The sequence below is a fragment of the Patella vulgata genome, chromosome 7 (genome assembly GCF_932274485.2).
Source record: "Patella vulgata chromosome 7, xgPatVulg1.2, whole genome shotgun sequence".
Lineage (NCBI taxonomy): Eukaryota > Metazoa > Mollusca > Gastropoda > Patellidae > Patella > Patella vulgata.
Window position 1 is genome coordinate 6,535,257 of NC_065885.2, and position 22,270 is coordinate 6,557,526.

Sequence of the window (22,270 nt, forward strand, 5' to 3'; positions counted from 1 at the left end):
CCTTAATAAACAGACTGAATTCAAGAAAATTGATGAAGCTGTCGGTGGAACTGTATTGTATTGTTTAGATGAAAGCTCTGTCCGTTAATAACCTCTAAAACTAATTTGGTATCAAGAAGAACTATTGTCGATAACTAATGGCTGCTATAGGAGTGAAATGGAGTTTAACTGGCCTCATCCACAAAATATTTTGGTGATTTTGAGACCAGAGAGAGAGAGAGAGAGAGAGAGAGAGAGAGAGAGAGTTTAAGGCCCACTTGACACAAACTAGGTAATTTTGGGACTAACATATGGTCCAATTTTATTTTAATAATCAGCAGTGGAAGGAAACCCGGATGAACCAAAGAAAACACAAGAGGTTGGACAGATGACCAAATCCCCCCCCCTCCCCCACTGAAACTAATATTGGTAATTTACATTTCTATCTATAATGCTATGTCAAGTTTGTTAAATTGCTCACTACTGTATACATGAGTAGTTCTCAGTTTATCATTCCATCCGAAGGACTAGGCACAATTTCCATATTGGCCCCATGGGCCCCATTCCTGACAAGTGAGAACCTGGACGGTAGAAGAATTTTTTCGTTAACAGTTAAAGAATAATTGATCATGTAATGTGTTGAGAGGGTGTTGAGAGGGTGCCGGGAGGGGGGGAGGGGAGCAAACCCTAGGGGCAGCACTAGGTATGCCACTTAGTGAACTGTTTAATGTTTTATTCTACTTGAACGTGTACAAGGCTTGACCTACTCCTGTTAAAATTTTCATCTAGTTTTCTTACTTTCCACTTTATAGTTTGATGCGTTTTGTGTCTAATTCTACAGATTACGAGTCTTGACCTACTCTTATTAAAATTCTAATTTAGTTTTCTTACCTTCCATACCACTGATACATCGAACTCTATCTCTCTCTTCCACATTATAGAATTCAAACGACATGAACACTCCCCCGGGTGAATAGTGTTCACGGGGACGATGTACTGTAGAATAACTATGTTCCCATGCTAACTTCTCAAAACCATCTTCAGTCGAGATTTTACCATATATCTGGAATAATAAATCATGTCATCAAAATTTCGCAAAGTATTAACAATTTTAATCAAATCCATATTTGCTGGGCCCTTTTTACAAAAATTAAAAAACTGAAACATATGGCCTACTCTAATATCAAATTCTAACTGCCAAGGGGTCTTTTATGTGCACGCCAATGTATGCATGGGGCCTCGTTTTTTTGTACCATCCAAATGACTAGACAGCTGTTCTTGTCAAGCCCTCCTTCCTGCATCACTGACATGGGAAAACTATGTTGGAAAATCCTGATGGACTTTCTCGGCCAATGCAGGGATCGAACACGCCACCTCCAGACTAGCGAGCCAGCGTCTTACACACTTAGCCACCGTGGCTCCCAAAACCCCACACCGTTCGTCTCCTACAAGCTAAGGATCGAAACCTCAATTACAGGACTCAATTTCTGATCTGAAGTACCCATTAGACCACTTGGTCACCTGACCCCCTGCAACTTTTGCGACATCCAATCAAAAGTCTGATAGTAGCAGTGTTAATATTTCTGAACAAATGAACTCACCTCAAAATATTTTTGAACGAATGAAAACGGTACGAAGACATCACTTGACTCCCGTCGACATTTAATTCTATATTCTCCGTTAATAACGCAATCTATCTCATGATACTTTAAATCGGTTGACACCGATAATTCTTTGGTATTTTTCAAGGAATTGGTATCTCGATTGTGAAATCTGGCCTGGTAATTCACGTTACCCCCGGTGTCTGGTCGCTGGTCCACACTGTAAAATAAATATGAATGTCATGAATTTTTATAACCAGTGGTTGCCAGGCACAATACGCCCACATTTTTTGTACAATCTTTCGGATATAAACATATATTTTAAGTTTCATCAAAATCGGATCAAAATTGTGACCTCTAGAGATCCACCACCTTGATATGTCATACTTTTACACTATTTGCGTATGAGGAGAGGTCATTTTGTCCAGCATTTTCGGTCTGATTTTCACAAAATTCAAGCTCAACAATCATTAAGGTGTAACGGTGATATATTCAATTGGTTTTTCAAATTGGATAAAAATGGTGTCCTATGTAGGGACTACAGGCTAAAAACACGATTTTTCAAGCAATCAGTGACCATATGATAATCCAGGCAGTTAAGGTCCGAAATGCACGAATAAGTCTGTCAACAAAAAGTTCAGCAACAAGTTGCTTGATAACAAAGGGTGGATGTTGTCTTCAGCTTTCAGTCATTCAAGACTTAATTTTGGAATAAGCCAGTGTAAAAAATGGTCCTTTACTGTATTTGAGGGAACTCTAATGGCCCAGTGAGAATGGCAAGGGAATATGTGTCAGTGAACACAAACAAGGTCAATTAATGGCTACAAAACTAGGGGACCTGAACAAAACCCACATATTTGAGCAGACACCATCATTCCTTATCATATATAAGCGTGGAATCGAAACCACGCCACTTGACTCAATGACACACCTCATTATCTACCAAGCCGTGCTGAATTCCTCATAAATTATAAACATTAAAAATTATAATCTTTTAGAGGTATTTAGTAACTAGACAGTGCAATAAACTATAACACATATTTATGCAGGAAGAACAATTACTAATTTATTTAGGTGATGTTTCGAAGAGTACTTGCTTGTACATTATCACATATACTTATGGAAGACAGTGGCGGCACCAGGGGGTGGGGGCAAGGGGGGGGGCATTTGCCCCCCCATTAATCGGTAATCAATACCTTCTACGGTGAATAAATCCCACATCCCCACTCAGTCATAAACTTACATGTTGTAGAGCATTTCCGACTGTCTATTTTTCAAAATTTTCTTGGCGAGGTCCCCAATGGACTCGCTACTTTAGCGCTCACAAGGGAAATTCGTTGAGGTTCGCAAGTCCGTTCATTTGACATTTTGTTCTCTAGTCGGATAAACTAGTGATCAGGCGACAAACGGTATCTGGGCAGATCTATTTATCTCGACAATCGGTACCTGACAGAATACTGTAAGACAGCATTTCCGGCAGTCAATTTTTCAAAATTTTCTGGGGGAGGACTCCTTACTTTGACGCTTGTGAGTGGGCTTCGTCGTGATTCGCAAGTCCGTTCGTTTGACACTTTACCTCATTGATCCGTGCCTGAAATACTGCCAGACTGCATTTCAGGCAACCTGTTTTTCAAAATTTTCTGGGGGAGGCCCCCTACCTCTAGTTGAAGCTCGTGCCTTTGCCCCCCTTAACCTTGGACTTTGCCCCTCCAATCACCGAAGGCTGGCTCCGCCACTGATGGAAGAACAATTACTAATTTATTTAGGTGACATTTCGAAGAGTACTTGCTTGAAAACTATCACACACATTTATGGAAGAACAATTACTAATTTATTTAGGCGATGTTTCAAAGAGTACTTGCTTGAAAACAATAAGAGAATACTCTTCATTTAGAAAACATGGCCTAGTACATGCTTGAAAACGTTGAGACAATACTCTTCATTTAGAAAACATGGCCTAGTACATGCTTGAAAACGTTGAGACAATACTCTTCATTTAGAAAACATGGCCTAGTACATGCTTGAAAACGTTGAGACAATACTCTTCATTTAGAAAACATGGCCTAGTTTATTAAGAACTTACTTGTTGATATGTTGTGGTTGATTACATTGACTCCAGAAACAGAAGGACAATAATAAAGAACAACACAGAACTATCACAATTAACTTGACCAATCTATTTACCCTCATCATTTTCTATCATTGTTTCAGCCATCTGAAAATATACAAAATAAACAATCATGTGCAAGATATATTCATACAAAACATGAATGGCTTGTCAGGCAGGTCAAACAGCAAAATCATCTGTGCTGCTAGCTTTAATATCATTGTCAATCCAATTAGCTGATCCAGTTTAAAAAAAATAATAATTATGATCATAATTTTCGTCATTATGCCCCAACCCAATCAGCTGATCAAGTTTAACAAAAAAATAATTATAATCATAATTTTTGTCATTATGCCTCAATGAACAATTCCACAAAGTTTCAAAAATTAAAAATTTATTTCATATATGAGTATTGTCAAAAATAATTTACAAACTAACATATCAATTTATCTTTTTCTTTAAACCATCAACAGACCAGGATGGCATCCCAGCATTTTTGGAATAGTGACATCATATCAAAAAATTGAAGTCCATCAATCGATGGGCAATTGTCTGAAGAACGACCATACCGAGTTACATATCGATCTTACTCAAATTGACAAAACAGTTTTTTGAAGAGAGTCACCCGAATTAGAACAAGAGAAGGGTTATTCATCTTCAGGTGTCTTTTTCACAAGTTATACCGTCTGTCATTGAATCAACTGGTGTGGTTTAGTTTCCCGGTTTATGTGACGAGGAGTAGGGTTACCTGTCCAACCTCGTGGGTTTTCTCCGGGTCCTCCCACTGCTAAAGACTCCTACGCGGAAGCGAATTATTGAAATAAAGTTTAACCATATGTTAGTCCCGAAATGACCTAATTTGTGTTGAGTGGACATTAAACTCTCTCTCTCTCTCTCTCTCTCTCTCTCTCTCTCTCTCTCTCTCTGTTTGTCACAACTATAAAGAAAGACTTGCCAACAAGCAATATCCCTAGTTGAAGAAGGCTACTGAAGTCCTTCAAACAGTTTCAATAATTTATGATCATGTTTATTTGTGTAAGATTATAAACCACAAAACACACACCACTTGCAATATTAAATCACCTATAGAAACCATCGTAAATTGTTTACGGCAGATAAAAACCAAAAGTGTGAAAATAAATGATGTCAAACTCTTTGTCTGTATTTATCTTTCATCAAATTCATTTCGGTAATAATATTTTTCGTAGAAATTTATGAATAATTTATTATTATTGACGGACATTTTCAATAAAAGCATCAAAACATTTTAGGAAACTTGTAAGTTACACAATGAATAATTTATTTGCATTATATCATCAGAACTCGATCAACTTAACGCTGCCTTCAAGTACTATTATAATCGATAATACACAGGTATGCAACGTAAACGTCCAACTGTCTATTTAGTTAAATTGGTTACAGCTGATATATTTCCTATTTTAATATTTGCGCTGTTTAACAGTCTTCAAATAAAAGACAGTACTTCAAAGAGACAAACATTAACAATGTAATATTTAGATTTTCCTAGATAAATATTGGGATTCAACAATCATCCTAATGGTTGTTTCTCACTACAACAGAATAATTTCTATATCATTAAAATAATAAAATAGTAATGAATGTATACTATGCCACAAAAAATAGTAATGGATATAGACTAAAACCTGGGATATTCATTTAATATCAAATCTTTGTTTAAAAATTAGAAAAAATCATCTAATTTGTTCTTGTTTCCAGTTTAAAGCTGACTCATTAATTTTGATAATAAGTGCCCAATTTTGAAGTATTTAATTTCCTGCCCACTGTTCAAACATTAATCATTATACATCAATAATCAATTGGGTTGTTTATTTTTTAACAGTGATAGAGAAATTAAACAGTTGTAAATTGGACACTCATTATCAAAATTAATCAGTCAGCTTTAAACTAGACACAGGTACAAATTAGATGATTTTGGGTGATTTTAAATGACTTTTACAAATTTTTAAACAGAGATTTGATATTGAATGAATGCGAAAGAAATTAGTACTAAATACACAAGATTAAATGATACCCAGATTACAGTGATAGTCTATGCCACAAAAAATAGTAATGAATATAGACTACATCACAAGAAATAGTAATGAATATTTGAGGCTCATTATATAATTACCTTCAGGAAAACTCGTTATTTTTCTGCTAAAATTTTAACTTATAAACAAATCCATAGAAGTCACCGACTTGTATGTACAAAGTCAGGTAATACTAGTCTGGATATAAATTCATAGCTTTTGATTCACGACCTAATTCTAAATTTAACCTACAATGTAACTTGACTAAAGTACAGGTAGAAAAATCAACAGGTACACGCAAACTTACCTTGATTCAATATAAACCAAATTAAATATTGCTTCAAGTATTTGATCAATTTGTTAAAAGTAAGACATGAGAAAACAAACACATTATGTCAGTTTCCTTGAAAGATGAGAGAAGGATGTGGATTTATGAGTTGCACATATTATAAAAATTATGACGAAAAAACCCGACAAGATATCTTTGCTAATGTCTTCAAGAGAATAATATAATCATCGTAAATCAACCACAGATTTCCTGTATCAACGTGTAGAGATATTTTAAAAGGTTTTTTTTAAAACAGACTGAACCAATAACTAACTCTTTATATGAGATAACTCAAATCTTATAGCATGACTCGATGACAGGATTCAAATTTGACTTCCTTTATTCAAGGTGCTTTGACCAAAAATAACTTCCCCAAACTCATTTTTATAAGATTTATGAATCATTTTCTGAAATTTTGTGCGTCAAGATGTTTGCTGTTGGTGATGAATATGATTTTAATCTTTAAGTGAGCGTCTCTTGGTATAAGACAGTTTCGCAGTAAATATTAATTAGGTCTTCTGCGTGTTACCCTAGAACCAATTAACAGAAAATAAAAACATTAGTCTGACTTCTTTATGACAGTTACTCGACTCTATCCATCAAAAACAAGCAAATGAGAGTCTGGTCGAAAATATTAAGCGATGTTAAAAGACCTCGTCCATTTCTAGCCTCCATTAATATGTCAGAAGTTTTTCTGTAACCTTGTTATGTTTCATGGAACACAGACACTGTTGTAGTATCATGTCTACAGATCCACAGCAAAGTTCAAATAATTAAAACAACAAAAAGCTCCTAATGTCCAAAAAAGCTATTCAACGAAATAAAACGAAATGGGGTTTAACATGTCATGTGAAGGAAATTTTGCATGGATAGTGGTGCTGCACCGGCTATGCCCGCATCTTATTTCGAATTGTGGGGGGTTGGGTCATTGAGTCAGATGGCGTGGTTTCGATTCCCGGGGGACATGGAGTAGAGTCGCCTGTCCAACTTCGTGGGTTTTTGCCGGGTCCTCCGGTTTCCTTCCACTGCTAAAGACCCCAACACACAAGCGAGTTATTGAAATAAAATTGAACCATATGTCTAGTTTTTGTTGAGTGAATGTTAAACCCCATTTCTCTCTTTCTCACTCTCTCTATTTCAAATTGTCACTGTCAGTTTTTTTTTTGTTTTTAGATACTCGCCAATGTGTACACGGGACCTTTAGTTTTCTGTCCCATCTGAAAGACTAGACAATGTTCATTACCAGGCGATCGATCCCTGCATTGGCCGAGAAAGTTCATCCCAATTTTCCGGCATGGTTTCCCCTTGTCAGTGATGCAGGATGGAGGGCCTGACAAGGACAGCTGTCTAGTCGTTCGGATGGGAGGAAAAACCGAGGTCCCGTGTACAAATTGGTGTGCACGTAAAAGATCCCTTGGCAGTTGGAATTCGATATAAGAGTAGGCCATAGCGCCGCTGCCCGGGCAAAATTTCCGTCATAGCACACTGTATGGCGTATGCCCGTCTTCATTAGCCCAGTTTAGGAGCAAAACAGTAGGACGTTAAACCCCATTTCATTTCATTAGCACACTGTATGGCGTATGCCCGTCTTCATTAGCCCAGTTTAGGAGCAAAACAGTAGGACGTTAAACCCCATTTCATTTCATTACCAGGCCCTCTGTATTTCACCACTGATGAACTTTCTGGACTCATCAAGCCACGACGACTCCACATATTCCATGAATTTATATAAATACCGTTCTCATAAATGTTGTAAACTAAGTCTGGAAATTAGTCACCTGTCACAGATGTTGTCTCAGGTGATTTGCCTTTTACCTGTGTAAATATCATAATAAATGTCCAGCACAAGCTTCAAAGATACAATTAAATTTGTTTCTTTATATGTTTGTTCGTGGATGCGTTCGCTATTCGCTATAGGGAATCTTAAATAATAAATTTCTATATAACTTGACAACCTTTGAACATGGTGTAACACTGATAGTAATTTGTTAAAGTACACCAAGTTACAGGTAAAAGAGATAATATTGTTATAGAAGGAAAATAATGAACTGTAGACCTGTTTACCTGTGTGTACCTGTAAACAATATATTATCAGTGTCCACCTGTTTATGATAAAAACAACATTATCACCTTTTATCTACATCACCTTTATCTTACTACCTGTAGTTACTACCTCTTAATGAGAGAGAGAGAGAGATGAAATGGAGTTTAACGCCTATCTGTTCTGCTCCGACTGGGCTAATGAAGACGGGCATGCGCCATACAGTGTGCTATGAGTGAAATTTTGCCCGGGCAATGGCACTATGGCCTACTCTTATATCAAATTCCAACTGCCAAGTGATTTTTTACGTGCATGTCAATGTATACACGGGACCTTGGTTTTTCATCCCATCCTAACTACAGCTGTCCTTGTCAGGCGCTCCGACCTGCACCACCGAGAGAGAGAGAGAGAGAGGGAGGGAGGTCATATCAGGAGTTACATGGTAAAACTTTATTTCAATAATTTCTTTTGTGTAGGGGTGAACACCACTTTAATCCTGTAGAACTATTTTGTCTAACACCGAAATTGAACCAGTTACCTCTAGGTAAATGAACAAGTACCTCTCTCACTGTGCCACCGAATCATTAATTTCAATGGCAACAAGGTATAAATTAATAAAGATTCATTCGAAACTGGGTCAGAACGTAACGTCTAATATTGTTTATATACAGAGTAGTAGATTAAGGTAAGTAACCTGTTAATGCAATAAATATATGATATATATACACACCTGTCAATAGAATTACCTGGATGAGAGACAAATACAGGTGAACTTTTATAACACCTGTAGAGGTGGTATACTCTGACAGTACACCTCAAGTTTAGGTCAATATATATCAGGTATTCTTCAACCTATTCATACATGGGACCTTGATTTTTCAACTCATCCTAATGACTAGACATCGTTCCTTAATAAGCCCTCCATGTTGCACCAATGACAAATGAAATGAAATGGGGTTTAAAGTCCTATTTTTCTGCTCCAACTGGGCTAATGAAGACGAGCATATGCCATATACATTTGGTATGAGTGAAATTTTGCCCAGGCAGCGGCACTATGGCCTACTCTTATATCGAATTCCAACTGCCAAAGGATCTTTTACGTTCACACCAATGTATACACGGGACCTCGTTTTTTTGTCCCATCGGAACAACTAGACATCTGTCCTTGTCAGGCCCTCCGTCCTGCACCACTGACAAGGGGAAACCAAGCTGGAAAATCCTGATGAACTTTCTCGGCCAATGCAGGGGTCGAACACGCGACCTCCAGACTAGCGAGACAGCGTCTTACCCACTTAGCCAATGCACCAATGCCAAGGGGAAACCAAGCTGTATTTCCTGGCTAGAGAGTCCAACAACTTACTCACACTGAGCCACCATTGATTCCATTATTCTATATGATTTCAATATGACATTTTGTTACTATTTTAAACCCACAGTCAATGTTTTTTAAGGCGAGCAATCGCTCTCGAGTGCCTACTGCTAATCTGAATGTTGACCGAGGGGAGTTTTATTTTTTCTCACCTCAAAATTGAAAATCGCTCTCCTTTACAAAGTCATTGGGGGTTTATTACCATTTATGAAACCAGGAATGACCCCCTAACATGCAGTTATTGATCTTCAAAACCATTTCCCATACACACAACTAATCACTCTCCTTAATATCAGATCACTCTCCTTAATTTCTAAATCTTTCTTCTTATCAAAACTGGGAGAGCGTTTTTAGGGGAGTGATTTTTTCAATTTGTTGATAGAGGGGAGCTTTTTTCGACTCTCCTCCGAAATACAAAAAACAACGACTGGAATTGTTACTAATAATCAATGATCTAGACGTGAAACATTGATGAAGATACGCTAAAATCTATCATTGATTTTCAATCCATTTTGTCAATAAATGAACAAATAATATGATGATGCCAGTTTCACTCAAATCCATTTTAAAACATACTTCAATATGAGCTTCTCAAGAGAAAGACTAACGAAGAAATGAGATTTGTAAATTAGAATTGATTAAATCAAGAAGTGGTATATCAGCTTAACACAAGTATCTGAACTTTTTAATAGAGAGAGAGAGAGAGAGAGCTTAGCATCCCTTTGACAAAAACCATGCTATTTCGGAACTAACATATGGTTCAATTTCAATAATTCGCATAGGCAAAGGTGTCTTTAGCAATGGGAGGAAACCGGAAGACCTTGAGAAAACCCACAAGTTTGGATAGGCGACCCTATTCCTTGTCACGTACGAAGAACCGGGGAATTGAAACGACGCCAGTTGACTCAATGGCAGACTTATGATACAATTATTCAGCCATCCAACCCCCCAACTTTTTAATAAGAAATAAAATGAAATGGAATGTCCTATGTATTGTTCTAATGAAGACGGGCATATGTGCCATACAGTGTGAAATGAGGAAAATTTTGCCCCAGAGCGTCACTAAGCCTATGGCCAACTCCAAATGCCAAGCGATCTTTTATGTGTACGTCAATGTGTACACAGGACCTCAATTTTTCATCCCATCCGAACGACTAGACAGCTGTCCTTGTCAGGCCCTCCGTCCTGCACCACTGACAAGGGGGAAACAACACTGGAAAATTTTTAATAAGACAAAGTAAGTGACAAGTGGTTGGTAAATACAAGCAGCTGTTGATATTTATATGTTAAAAGATATCGTATAAATACATAAATATCATTATATGGTACGGAACATGGTTATCTTTTATTGACGACCAACATCAAAGGATGTAGACTTTATTTATTCAGGTAGACAATAGTATTTACATACAGTAATAATACCTAGTACATTTCAGGTAAACGATTACTTGACGCTACCTGTATCACCTGTTACCTTTATAACATACATGTATCTGTCAAACAAAACTCACTTCATACCAAACAGACATAAATACAAATCATTTTATTAAGTACTTTCAGGGCATCCATTTCAGGATAGGGTCCATTCAACGATTCAAATTAAATTTGAGTACTTTTAGCATCATCTCTGTTAACCTGTTTTTGTGTTACACTTAAACATACATTAATCAAGAGCTAAATCTGCCTATTGCAGGTCTTTCTTTAGGCCTAAAATGGTTAAAAACCTAGCTCCACCAACATGTATTGGTGTTGAGTAAAATCTTTTGATGGGTCACATTTTAATCTGATCGAATCCAAACTAGGAGATAATCTACATGTATAGGTGTTAAGTAAAATCTTGGGATGGGTCTCTTTCTAATCCGATCGAATCCAAACTGGGAGATAATCTATTATTGATGTTTTGAGTTGTTTTTTTTTATTAAATGTTGACTAATCAATTTGTGTACATTTTAGCACGGATTAACCAGTCAAAAAATATAAAATGACTCACCAAGTCAGATTCTTATTCATTAAACATACATTATACAAGAGCTTAATCTGCCTATTGCAGGTCATTCTTTAGGCCTGAATTGTTATCTTAATTATTAATTAGACATTAATTAACTTATCCAGACCATAATCAAATCTGGATGTCATCGCTAGCCTGTGATATTTACTGGATTAGGATCCGATTTGCTGCTCAACTTTCATTCATAATCATGAAATGGATATTCGAGACTATGTTTTTTTATCGTACCGACTTTAGTAATGATGATCAAGGCCAGACCAAAAATTCAATCGCTAAATTCTCGGTTCAGAGTGGTTCAATTTTACTGTAATTTTCAGCAAATTCTCTTTACATTATCTAGTTTTTAACTATTATAGTGAGAACTACCAGCTCTTTATCTAATCTTCCATTATGTATGTTTAATCATTGGCAGGTCAAGAAGGCAAGCCCTACCCTGCCTCTCCCTTGTCCCTAAATAATGACAATATAAACAATTGCCATATTATTCTGTTTCTATAAAATGAGCATTTTGTTGGTTGGGGTGGTAGCTAATGAAACTGAATGCTATATTCAGTCCAGATATGTGCCGATTATTCCAAATTTTCTTGTAGAATTCTTAAACAAATAACCTTGATCCACAGGGACCACTGATGGTAATATTACTTATATATCTATTTCGTCCATCTATTCATTGAATATTTGCCTCCATTTTAATCCCTCACTTATAACTCTAATGTACCTTCATAAATTAGATATTTGAAGGAGCTAAATCCCTATTCTTTTGGACCTAGAAATGGACACAAATGAGTCGCAACGCATATAATAATGTAATATGAATACAGTGGACTCTGTCACATCCGATCTCTGATCACTCCGGATTGCTGTGACATCTGGTATGATTTTCATGTCCCGATTTATTGCCTTATTACTTCAGCCAAAAAATCGCTGGTAAATCTGAATTCTGTATGTTCCGGATTCCGAAATCAATCAGCCGTCCCGTCACATAATTTCCATTGAATCGACACCGTATAATCCGTACTTCAAACGGTGGGTGTGAAGCATCCAATTATCGGTGAGATTAAAACTCAATGGGTGTGAAGCCAGAAAAGATTAACAAGTAATCACAAATCAATTATCGGTGAGATTAAAACTGTGTTGATTACTTTGATCGGTAAAGCAGTGAACCCGAGTTGTTTTAAGGGAGTGGACAAGATCTACCTGCCAGTCAATTGGTCGGCCAATCGCAAAGCTTGGATGACAGGTGCCGTTTACTTTGATTGGCTTGAAAAACTGGACATAGAACGACAGATTATAAATGACAATTGACTGAAGACGGGGACGATGAAGAATATACATTAACGACAGACTTGACCTATTCAAAATTCCTACGCATGCTCAACGACATTAAACACTTCGCACAGATTAAGGACGAAAAGATGATCGCAACAATTCATTTGTTAGAAGATGTTGCCCAGGACTCCGCCTTATGATATGCTTCCGGTAATCTTAACTAAGCAAACTACTTTAAACGATTACATGCATTGATATTTATAAATATATTGTACGCATGCATTGATATTACATGTAAACGATTTTATGAATATATTGTACGCATGCATTGTTATTGTTAATTATTTAATATAATAAATGTTTATCATTTATAAAGGGAATAGCATTCTGGTGATTCGAAGCTACAATATAAAAATACTTCTGGTTTTCGAAGTTACAGTATTTCCGGTTTTGGAGAAAACTCAGTATTCCGAAACGCTGTGTGATCCGAATTATTGTAACGATTCCGCACGATGTCGGATGTGACAGAGTCCACTGTATATATAAACTGATTTACATACATTAGTTTTTACTGTAATTTCTAATCAGTTATATATGTTCGTCTAAATACGCGAAGCGTCCAAATTGAATGGCAGTCTTTGGGATCTGGTTATTCCAGTCTACACAAGTATTATTCTCCGGTGGGATATGTTTACCCTCATCCATCTAGTCACTTCATTACAAATATCGCTCGAAATCATTCTGGCAATTTTAAAATTTTTATTTTGTTTTAAATATTGGAGATCAGAACCTCATTTTGCTGATTTAAATTGACCTGTTTGCAATTGAGTTAGAGCATTGCATCCTTTAAAACCAATTCATTTTCATGAGAAATGTACCACATTTTGGTCTATTCTTACAAATTAATCACAAACCTGTCCTGTGTCCAAAAACGCTCAAAATCGATGGATTGCTTGTCTTGGTACTTAGACATCAACATTACCTACTCAAAAGGTTTTTCTTTTTTCCTCGAAATCTACTCAAAATCCACTCAAAGCACCAGAATAATTTACGGAAGAGCGTCTTTGAAGAGTGGAGACAAAGATGGCAGTTGAAGAATACTTGAAATACAGAGACAAAGATGGCAGTTGAAGAATACTTGAAATACAGAGACAAGGATGAAAGTTGGAGTGAAAAACAAATCAAAACTCCTACAAATGGTAAGAAACTGTAAATACTTAAATATTTATCAATAAATCTGCAGCTCTTTTCATCATATAAATCAAATGAACATTGTTGATGTGTTGAGGGAGAGAAAAAGAGAGAGAGAGAGAGAGAGAGAGAGAGAGAGAGAGAGAGAGAGATGAGGTTTAACAACCACTCCACACAAACTAGGTCATTTCGGGTCTAACATATGGTTCAATTTTATTTCAATAATTCGCTTGCGTGTACGGGTCTTTAGCAGTGGGAGGAAACCGGAGGACCTGGAGAAAACCCACGAGGTTGGACAGGCGACCCTACTCCTTGTCATGTACAACCGGGGAATCAAAACCTTGCCAGTTGACTCTTTCTCTCTCTCTCTCTCTCCCATACTTAATTCAACATGAACAGGTTTATGTCCAATTATAGACATATAATGAGATTTGATGTAAAGACTGGAATGATTAAGACCGTGATAGACTAGATTAATCAGTAGTCCTGTTAATGGCTTTCTTCACAGAACATTAGTCTTATTCCTTTTAAATCCAAGAAATATTACCTAGTTTCAAGTTATTTTATTTCTCTAAGATAAGCCATCATTAACTTCCATCTTAATGCAGCTTCTTCACAAATGAAATGGGGTTTAACATCCTACTGTTCTGCTCCAACTGGGCTAATGACGACAGGCATACGCCATACAGTGTGCAATGAGGGAATTTTGCCTGGGCAGCGGCACTATGGCCTTCTCTTATATGGAATATCGCAGTGGGTGAGGCTGGCTTTATGACCCATGTTGAAGTCTTTCATTGGCTTAGCTAAATGTCATAAACTGAAAGCCTAATTTTCTTTTAACTCTCAAAGGTAGTGTTGTAAAACTTGTATCATGTTCTAAAAAAAACACTAAAATAAAATTTATACACAAAGATATAAAATGTATTGCCCTAAATATTACCCAGTTGGTAAATTTAAGTTTACAGGCAATTATTGTCACATGGTTTCACCTAAAGCTACTTAAAGATACATTATGGAAGATTAGATAAAGAGCTGACAGTTCCCACTATAATAGTTAAAAACTAGATACTGTAAAGGGAATACAATTAAAAAAAACATAGTCTCGATTATCCATATTTGGATTTAATCATCAATCAGCGTTGAGAAGAAGATCAGATTCAAATCCAGTGAAAATCTGACACATAAGATGTTTAAGTTTATAGACAATTATTATCACATGTTTTAACCCGAGGCTACTTAAACATACCAATAAAACCAGACAACATGAATACTTCAAACAGCAACCATGTTTGATAAAGATTTTAGGCATATTTAGATTAGGTCAAACCATATAAAATTATTATGAAGTATCAGCGAATTTTATTTATGAAGTATATTTAATTTATGAAGTATCAGAATATTTAATTTATGAAGAATCAGCAAATTTAATTTATGAAGTATCAGCAAATTTAATTAAATAATGCATGTGACATGAGCCCATTTTTTTGAAGGGGTTGGGGGAGGGAATGAAATGAAATGCGGTTTAACGTCCTACTATTCTGCTCCCGCCATAGAGTGTGCTATGATGGAAATTTTGCCCGGACAGTAGCTCTACGGCCTTCTCTTATATCGATTTCCAACTGCCAACATGTTTTTCGTTCCATCCAATTCAACTATATACTATCCATTGCCAGGCCCCCTGTCCTCCATCACTAACAAGGGCGAACCAACGCGGAAAATCCCAATGAAATAATGAAATGAAATGGGGTTTAACGTCTTACTCCGACTGGACGAATAAAGACAGGCATACCCCATACAGTGTGCTATAAGGGAAATTTTGTCTGGGCAGCGGCACTATGACCTACTCTTATATCAAATTACCACCTACCAAGGGATCTTTCATGTGCACACCAATGTATACACAGTACCTCGTGTTTTTCGTCACATCCGAATGACTAGACAGCTGTCCTTGTCAGGCCCTCCATAATGCACCACTGACAAGGGGGAAGCCACGTCGAAAAATCCAGATGAACTTTCTCAGCCAATGTAGGGATCAAACACACGACCTCCAGGCTAGCGACCCAGCGTCTTACCCACTTGGGCCCTGTAGTTCCTTGATGAAATAGAGAGGGAGAAAAATGGGGTTTAACGTCCACTTGACACAAACTAGGTCATTTCGGTACTAACATATGGTTCAATTTTATGTCAATAAACCACACTAGTTGACTCAATGACAGACCGTATAATAAAACGAGCACGCGCTAACCATTTGGCCATCCAAACCCCCCAATGGAAAATGAAATGGGGTTTAACGTCCTACTGTTTTGCTCCGAACTGGGCTAATGAAGACGGGCATACGCCATACAGTGTGCTATGACCTCCCAATGGATGAAATAACAATATGTAATATATTATCTATATGTCAACACATATATTTAAATTGATATGGAGTTATTAAACATAAACAGGATGAACCTGACTATGAGTGACATGTTTTTAATATCAATAGATTCAGGTACAATCAAATCGGTCTATTTTGATAGATGGTTTCTAAACTTACTTTTTTATTAATAAAACTATAGACATGTTCCATATATAATATATACAGAAATTACAAACAAAACACTTCACATGTAAGATTTAGATAAAGAGCTAGCCATTCTTGCAATAATAGTTGGAAAATAGATAATGCAAAATGAATATATTGAAAATTTCATTCAAATTACTCTATTGCAAGCGAAGATACTAGCCACTTCCCAATTCAATTAAAGATACATTCTGTAAGATTTAAATAAAGAGTAAGCCATTCTTGCTATAATAGTTTGAAAATAGATAATGCAAAATGAATATACTAAAAATTTCATTCAAATTACTCTATTCCAAGCCAAGCCATTAGCCCCTTCACAGTTCACTTAAAGATACATTATGTAAGATTTAAATAAAGAGCTAGCCATTCTTGCTATAATCGTTCGAAAAAATAGATAATGCAAAATAAATATATTGAAAATTTCATTCAAATTACTCTATTGCGATCAAAGATATTAGCCTTTGACAAGATGTGTGCATTGATTGTAACCATCACATTGGTTGTCGGAGCTAAGCCTCACTTCTCCATTCTTAAATTAAGTCAAAATATGGCTGAACCATTCTAATCTACTTAATATTGGAGATATCTGATGGCACAGAGAGTTGATTATGGTCTTTTCAGGTTAATAAATGTATAATTAATAATTTAGAAAACATTTCAGGTCTAAAGAAAGACCTGCAACTGGCAGATTTACCTCTTGAATATTGACATCTATAAACACCAAGTACAGTTTTATGGATACAAAATTACTAAGTTTAAAAGCAACATTTTGATGAAGATACTCTCGTCTTTATCAAGCAAATGATACAGGTACGTGAATAGTAGACAAATATATCCTTGTGGAAACGTCACTTAGTATTAAACGCAGTAACTGTGTATCGATAAAATTGTACCTTGTGTTAATATGTTTAATTACTAAATGCCTATTAAAGAAGATATGCATGTATAAATTCTTATAATCAACCAACATCTAAAGACAGTTTGATTTATATCATAACTCCTGTCATTGAGTCAAATAGCTAGTGACAAGGAGTATGATCGCCTCCCCAACCTCGTGGGCTTTCTCCGTGTCCTCGGATGACTTCCTTTAGTATTAAGTGACAAGGAAATTATTGAAATAAAATTGTATGATGTTTTGGCCCCCAAAAGCCCTACTGTACAATGGTTGTTTGTGTTAGGTTGAGTGGATGTTAAACCCCATCTTTCCATCCTACATAAGGGAGAGAAAGAAATGGGGTTTAACATCCACTTGACGCAAACTAAGTCATTTCGGGACTAACATATGGTTCAATTTTATTTCAATAATTCGCATGCGCATAGGGGTCTTTAGTAGTGGGTGGAAACCGGAGGACCCAGAGAAAACCCACGAGGTTGAACAGGTGACCCTACTCCTTGTCGCGTACAACCGGGGATCCTATATATATAAGGATATGAGTTTGAGATAAGTGACAATAAACTGCGCGCTGTATCATAAGTTCTGTCATTGAGTCAACTGGCGTGGTTTCGATTCCTGGGTTGTACGTGACAAGGAGTAGGGTCGCCTGTCCAACCTCGTGGGTCTTCTGATTTCCTCCCACTGCTAAAGACCCCTATGCGCATGCGAATTATTGAAATAAAGTTAAACCATATGCTAGTCCCGAAATGACCTAGTTTGTGTCGAGTGGACGTTAAACCCCATTTCTCTTATATTAAGACAAGACCTAATAACAGAAAATTGATAAGCCTATAACATCACAGTTGACCTATCACCTGTTTATCACGATATCATCAACAACCGTGTTTAATATCAAATAATGTGCTGACATATTTCACTGTAAATATAACTATATATAAAAATAGACCACATCTAGCTTTTATTTATTTATATCCCATAGTTAAACTTGCTTACACTGGTCTTCGGCAATACTATATACTGGAAAACTACCGGAAAACACCATAAAACTATCGGAAAACACCATTTTATACTGAATACCGGAAAATACCCGGAAAAACACTAAATACTGGAAAACACACTAAATACCAGAAAATACCCTAAATAGGTAACCCGGAGACTGGCACCCTAAATAGGTAACCCGGAGCCTGGTCCTCTGTGTGCCTGGGTTAGGGTTAGGGTTAGTTTCTGGTTTCTAATATAGCCCTTCTCTGGGTATTCAGTATCATATGGTGTTTTCCGGCAGTTTTCCGGCAGTTTTCCAGTTGTTTTCCAGTGTTTTCCGGTATATAGTATAGCCCCTGGTCTTTTATTCTTTTTCTGGGAGCTGTGGTGACTCAGTGGGTAGGACCCTGGCTCGCTAACCTGGTGGTTCGGGTTTCGATCGCATTGTTACTTAGCTGAAAAGAGTTTTTCCAGCCAGTGGTGCAGGACAGTGGGCCTGACAAGCACAGCTGTCTAATCATTCGGATGGGACAAAAAATAAGCACAAATACCGAAGCCTAAGCAACCTTCCCTGCCATTTTACTCCCACCATCAAACTTGACACATTTGTGTGAACTTTCTAACCCGACATTCAATCAGTTTGAGCGTCTGCTATTTGAGGTAAAACTGTTAGTTTTGAGAACTTATTTACTGACAAGTTTAGTCAAACGTTGAGCCCACTGGTTTTACTGTACATACACCTTCGTCCTCTCTACATCAACAACATTTACAAGAAACATTTAACCCTAAACCTGAATCTTTCACATGTCAACGTAAATCATCATTTAATTTAACTACACCCTTCTCTTTATATACACCAGCCTATCAAATATAGGGGGGGGGGGGGTAACATGTGCAATTTAGATTGTGGGGTTGAACGTCCACTCAATACAAACCAGGTCATTTCCCGACTAACATATGGTTCAATTTTATTTCAATAATTCGCTTGCGCATAGGGGTCTTTAGCAGTGGGAGGAAACTGGAGGACCCAGAGAAAACCCACGAGGTTAGACAGGCGACCCTACGCTTTGTCACATACTAGACAGGAAATCAAAACCACGCCAGTTGACTAAATGACAGAACTTATGATAAAACACACCATCCAACCCTCCCGATTTAGACTGTAAGGTCTGTCATTAAGTTAAGTGATGTGCTTTTAATCATAAAATTTATTATGTGACAAGGGTTTTGTGGGGTTTCTATGTATAATCTTTTACACCTGAAAAAAACTAGTTTTGTATATTGCGTGAATTTTAAATCCCACTTCTCTCATTATCTCGATTCAGGTTGTTTCCAAAAAAACACTGAACAATTAACCAATAAGTTGAACTGGTTTAAAAACCCTGGGAATTGTTTAACCAGCTTAACTTTGTCATCTGAACGCAAATAAACCAGTTTAAAAACTCAAGGTCGCGACATGTCTTCGAGAAGGCTTTTTATTTTAAACTAGTTCATCTTGGCCGTCTGTACGGATTGGCTTAAAACCCCGGCTCCAGCTCGCTTTGGACATGCACAGTGCGCATGGTGGTAAGAACGGAATAAAAAATTTGAAGCTACCCATGCGAGAGAGAGAGAGAGAGAAATGGGGTTTAACGTCCACTCGACACAAACTAGGTCATTTCGGGACTAACATATGGTTTAATTTTATTTCAATAATTCGCTTGCGCGTAGGGGTCTTTAGCAGTGGGAGGAAACCGGAGGACTCGGAGAAAACCCATGAGGTTGGACAGGCGACCCTACTCCTTGTCATGTACAACCGGGGATTCAAAACCACGCCAGTTGACTCAATGACAGGCTTTATGATACAACACGCACATGCTAACCATTCGGCCATCCAACCCCCCCAGCTACCCATGCGTAGTTAACTCTAACCTCTTACTGAAGAGGTCAGAATAGTTAAACGGGTTTATCTTGTAGTACGTGTGAATGCAACACGATTTTGAACTGGTTTAAAAATAAGCGTCTGAACGGTGGTCGGTATACAAGTTAAAATATATCCTGACTTTTATCTTTTATCAGGATAGTTTAATTGTTTTATCACTGGCCAGTAAAATGGATGTCAACATTATATTTAATGATAAATAGACTCCTATCATATCAATCACAGAAAATAATCATAAACAGCCTGATTTTAACCATGTCTAACACACAGATATAACCACCCTTAAAGGGCCAATCCTGATAATATTTTGGAGAATAAAACTGCTTAATTTTGTATTAAAATCCCTTAAAATCCTCTACCTTAGGGCCGAGAAACTAACTCAATATATGTGATACGTTTTCAAACAACTTAAACCCGTCAGTCTTCATCTGGAAATGGAGACCGGTGTCCCAAGCTGTATTATGCGGTGTCTGGATAAAACCAGACTTTTATTTTTTAAAAATTATGTGTCAGTGAAATTTATCTTTCGTTATCAAGTATAGCACATGGGTCATTCACTGTATAAACCTCAAAAGGAACGGGAATCGATTATCAGGTCACCCATCGAAAAAATTGACCCGAAATCTTAAAACAGTTTTGGTGTCCTCGTACAAACAACTCAGTATTTTGAGCTAAAATTTTGAGACGGGGTAAATGCACAATTCCTCTATATTTTGGCGTTTAAATTTCATATGTACTCGGACTTTTATTTTTGTGACTTTGTTAAAATCGGGATAGTCCCTTTAATCAAGTACAACTTACTTCACAACGGTAATAAAAATGTACACTAATTATAGGCCCACGTATGCTGATGGAATGAATAATTTTATTGGTTGTAATCTGTAGCGTCAAGTCGTATTACTATATCTCTGATATCTTTAATTCTATTAAGTACAGTAGTTGACACATGAACCAACAGAATTTCATAACAAAACCACCAATGTTTAGGTCACACCTAGGTCATTTCGGGACTAACATATTGTTCAATTTTATTTGAAACTGGGCGGTTTTTGATGAATCTTGATGGTATTTAACACTTTCTGCATGGCAATCTATTAACTGGACATGTGTATTAGATTAAGCTCAGTTTCTTTCCTTTATTCATCACATCTGAATGATACCCAGTCCCTAGTGTAAAGACAGGCACAGGAACACAGGAACTATTTCAAAAAATTTCTAAAACATCTTACCTGTCACAAGCTTTTATTTCCAGGAAAATGAATCTTCTTCACTTTTGTATCAGTCTGAAAAATAAGGAAAGAAAGATCATTAAAATGAACTCATGTGACACTCTGTAAAAAAAAAAATCTAATTCATAATGATGACAATACAAATTGTATTAAAAACTTTGTAAGGAAAATTTGTTCAACCAAAAATTACCATATTAGTTCAACAGAATTTTTTCCTCATAGAAATTTAATCCTACACAATTCTATAATCTCCGAATTTACTATAGTAAACATTTGTGAACCATGAAACATCTTGTCGATGGTTGATTTAAGTTAAACCTAAATTTTTATGGTTACAAAAAATCTGAGGATATTCTCGAAGAAGAAGAAGAAGAAGAAGAAGAAGAAGAAGAAAAATAATAAATTAATTTATATAACCCCAACAATTCAACTCAGCGAGCTGCTCATAACAAAACATTTTAACATAATATTTTATCCTCGAAATTTAATCCAACAAAATTTTATAATCCCCAAACTTACTATAATTTTAAACATGTACAGTAAACATTCGTGAACCATGAAACATAAAACTAAATTATCTATCGTTACAAAATATCTCAGAATATTTTCATTCTTTTATTTAAAAAATAAAACAAATTCATAACAAAACATTTTAACATAATATTTAAAGCAGGCCTGGAACTATAAGGCACATGTCCAAGACATTGCCAGGCACAATTTAATCCTTTGGGTGC

At 36.5% G+C, this 22,270-nt stretch overlaps 1 protein-coding gene across 2 annotated transcripts in view; it reads right to left on the reverse strand.

Moving 5' to 3' along the window:
- Positions 1–22,270, reverse strand: part of LOC126826994 (D-glucuronyl C5-epimerase B) — a 195,060-nt gene that overhangs the window by 11,633 nt on the left and 161,157 nt on the right. For both annotated transcript variants that reach the window (XM_050556149.2, XM_050556150.2), the window contains 4 exons: positions 21,537–21,590; positions 3,664–3,795; positions 1,581–1,800; positions 871–1,042 (listed from right to left, as the gene is read on the reverse strand). In XM_050556149.2, coding sequence (XP_050412106.1) covers positions 871–1,042; positions 1,581–1,800; positions 3,664–3,773 — 502 coding nt within the window. In that variant the 5' untranslated portion in view covers positions 3,774–3,795; positions 21,537–21,590. The remainder of the gene's footprint in view (positions 1–870; positions 1,043–1,580; positions 1,801–3,663; positions 3,796–21,536; positions 21,591–22,270) is intronic.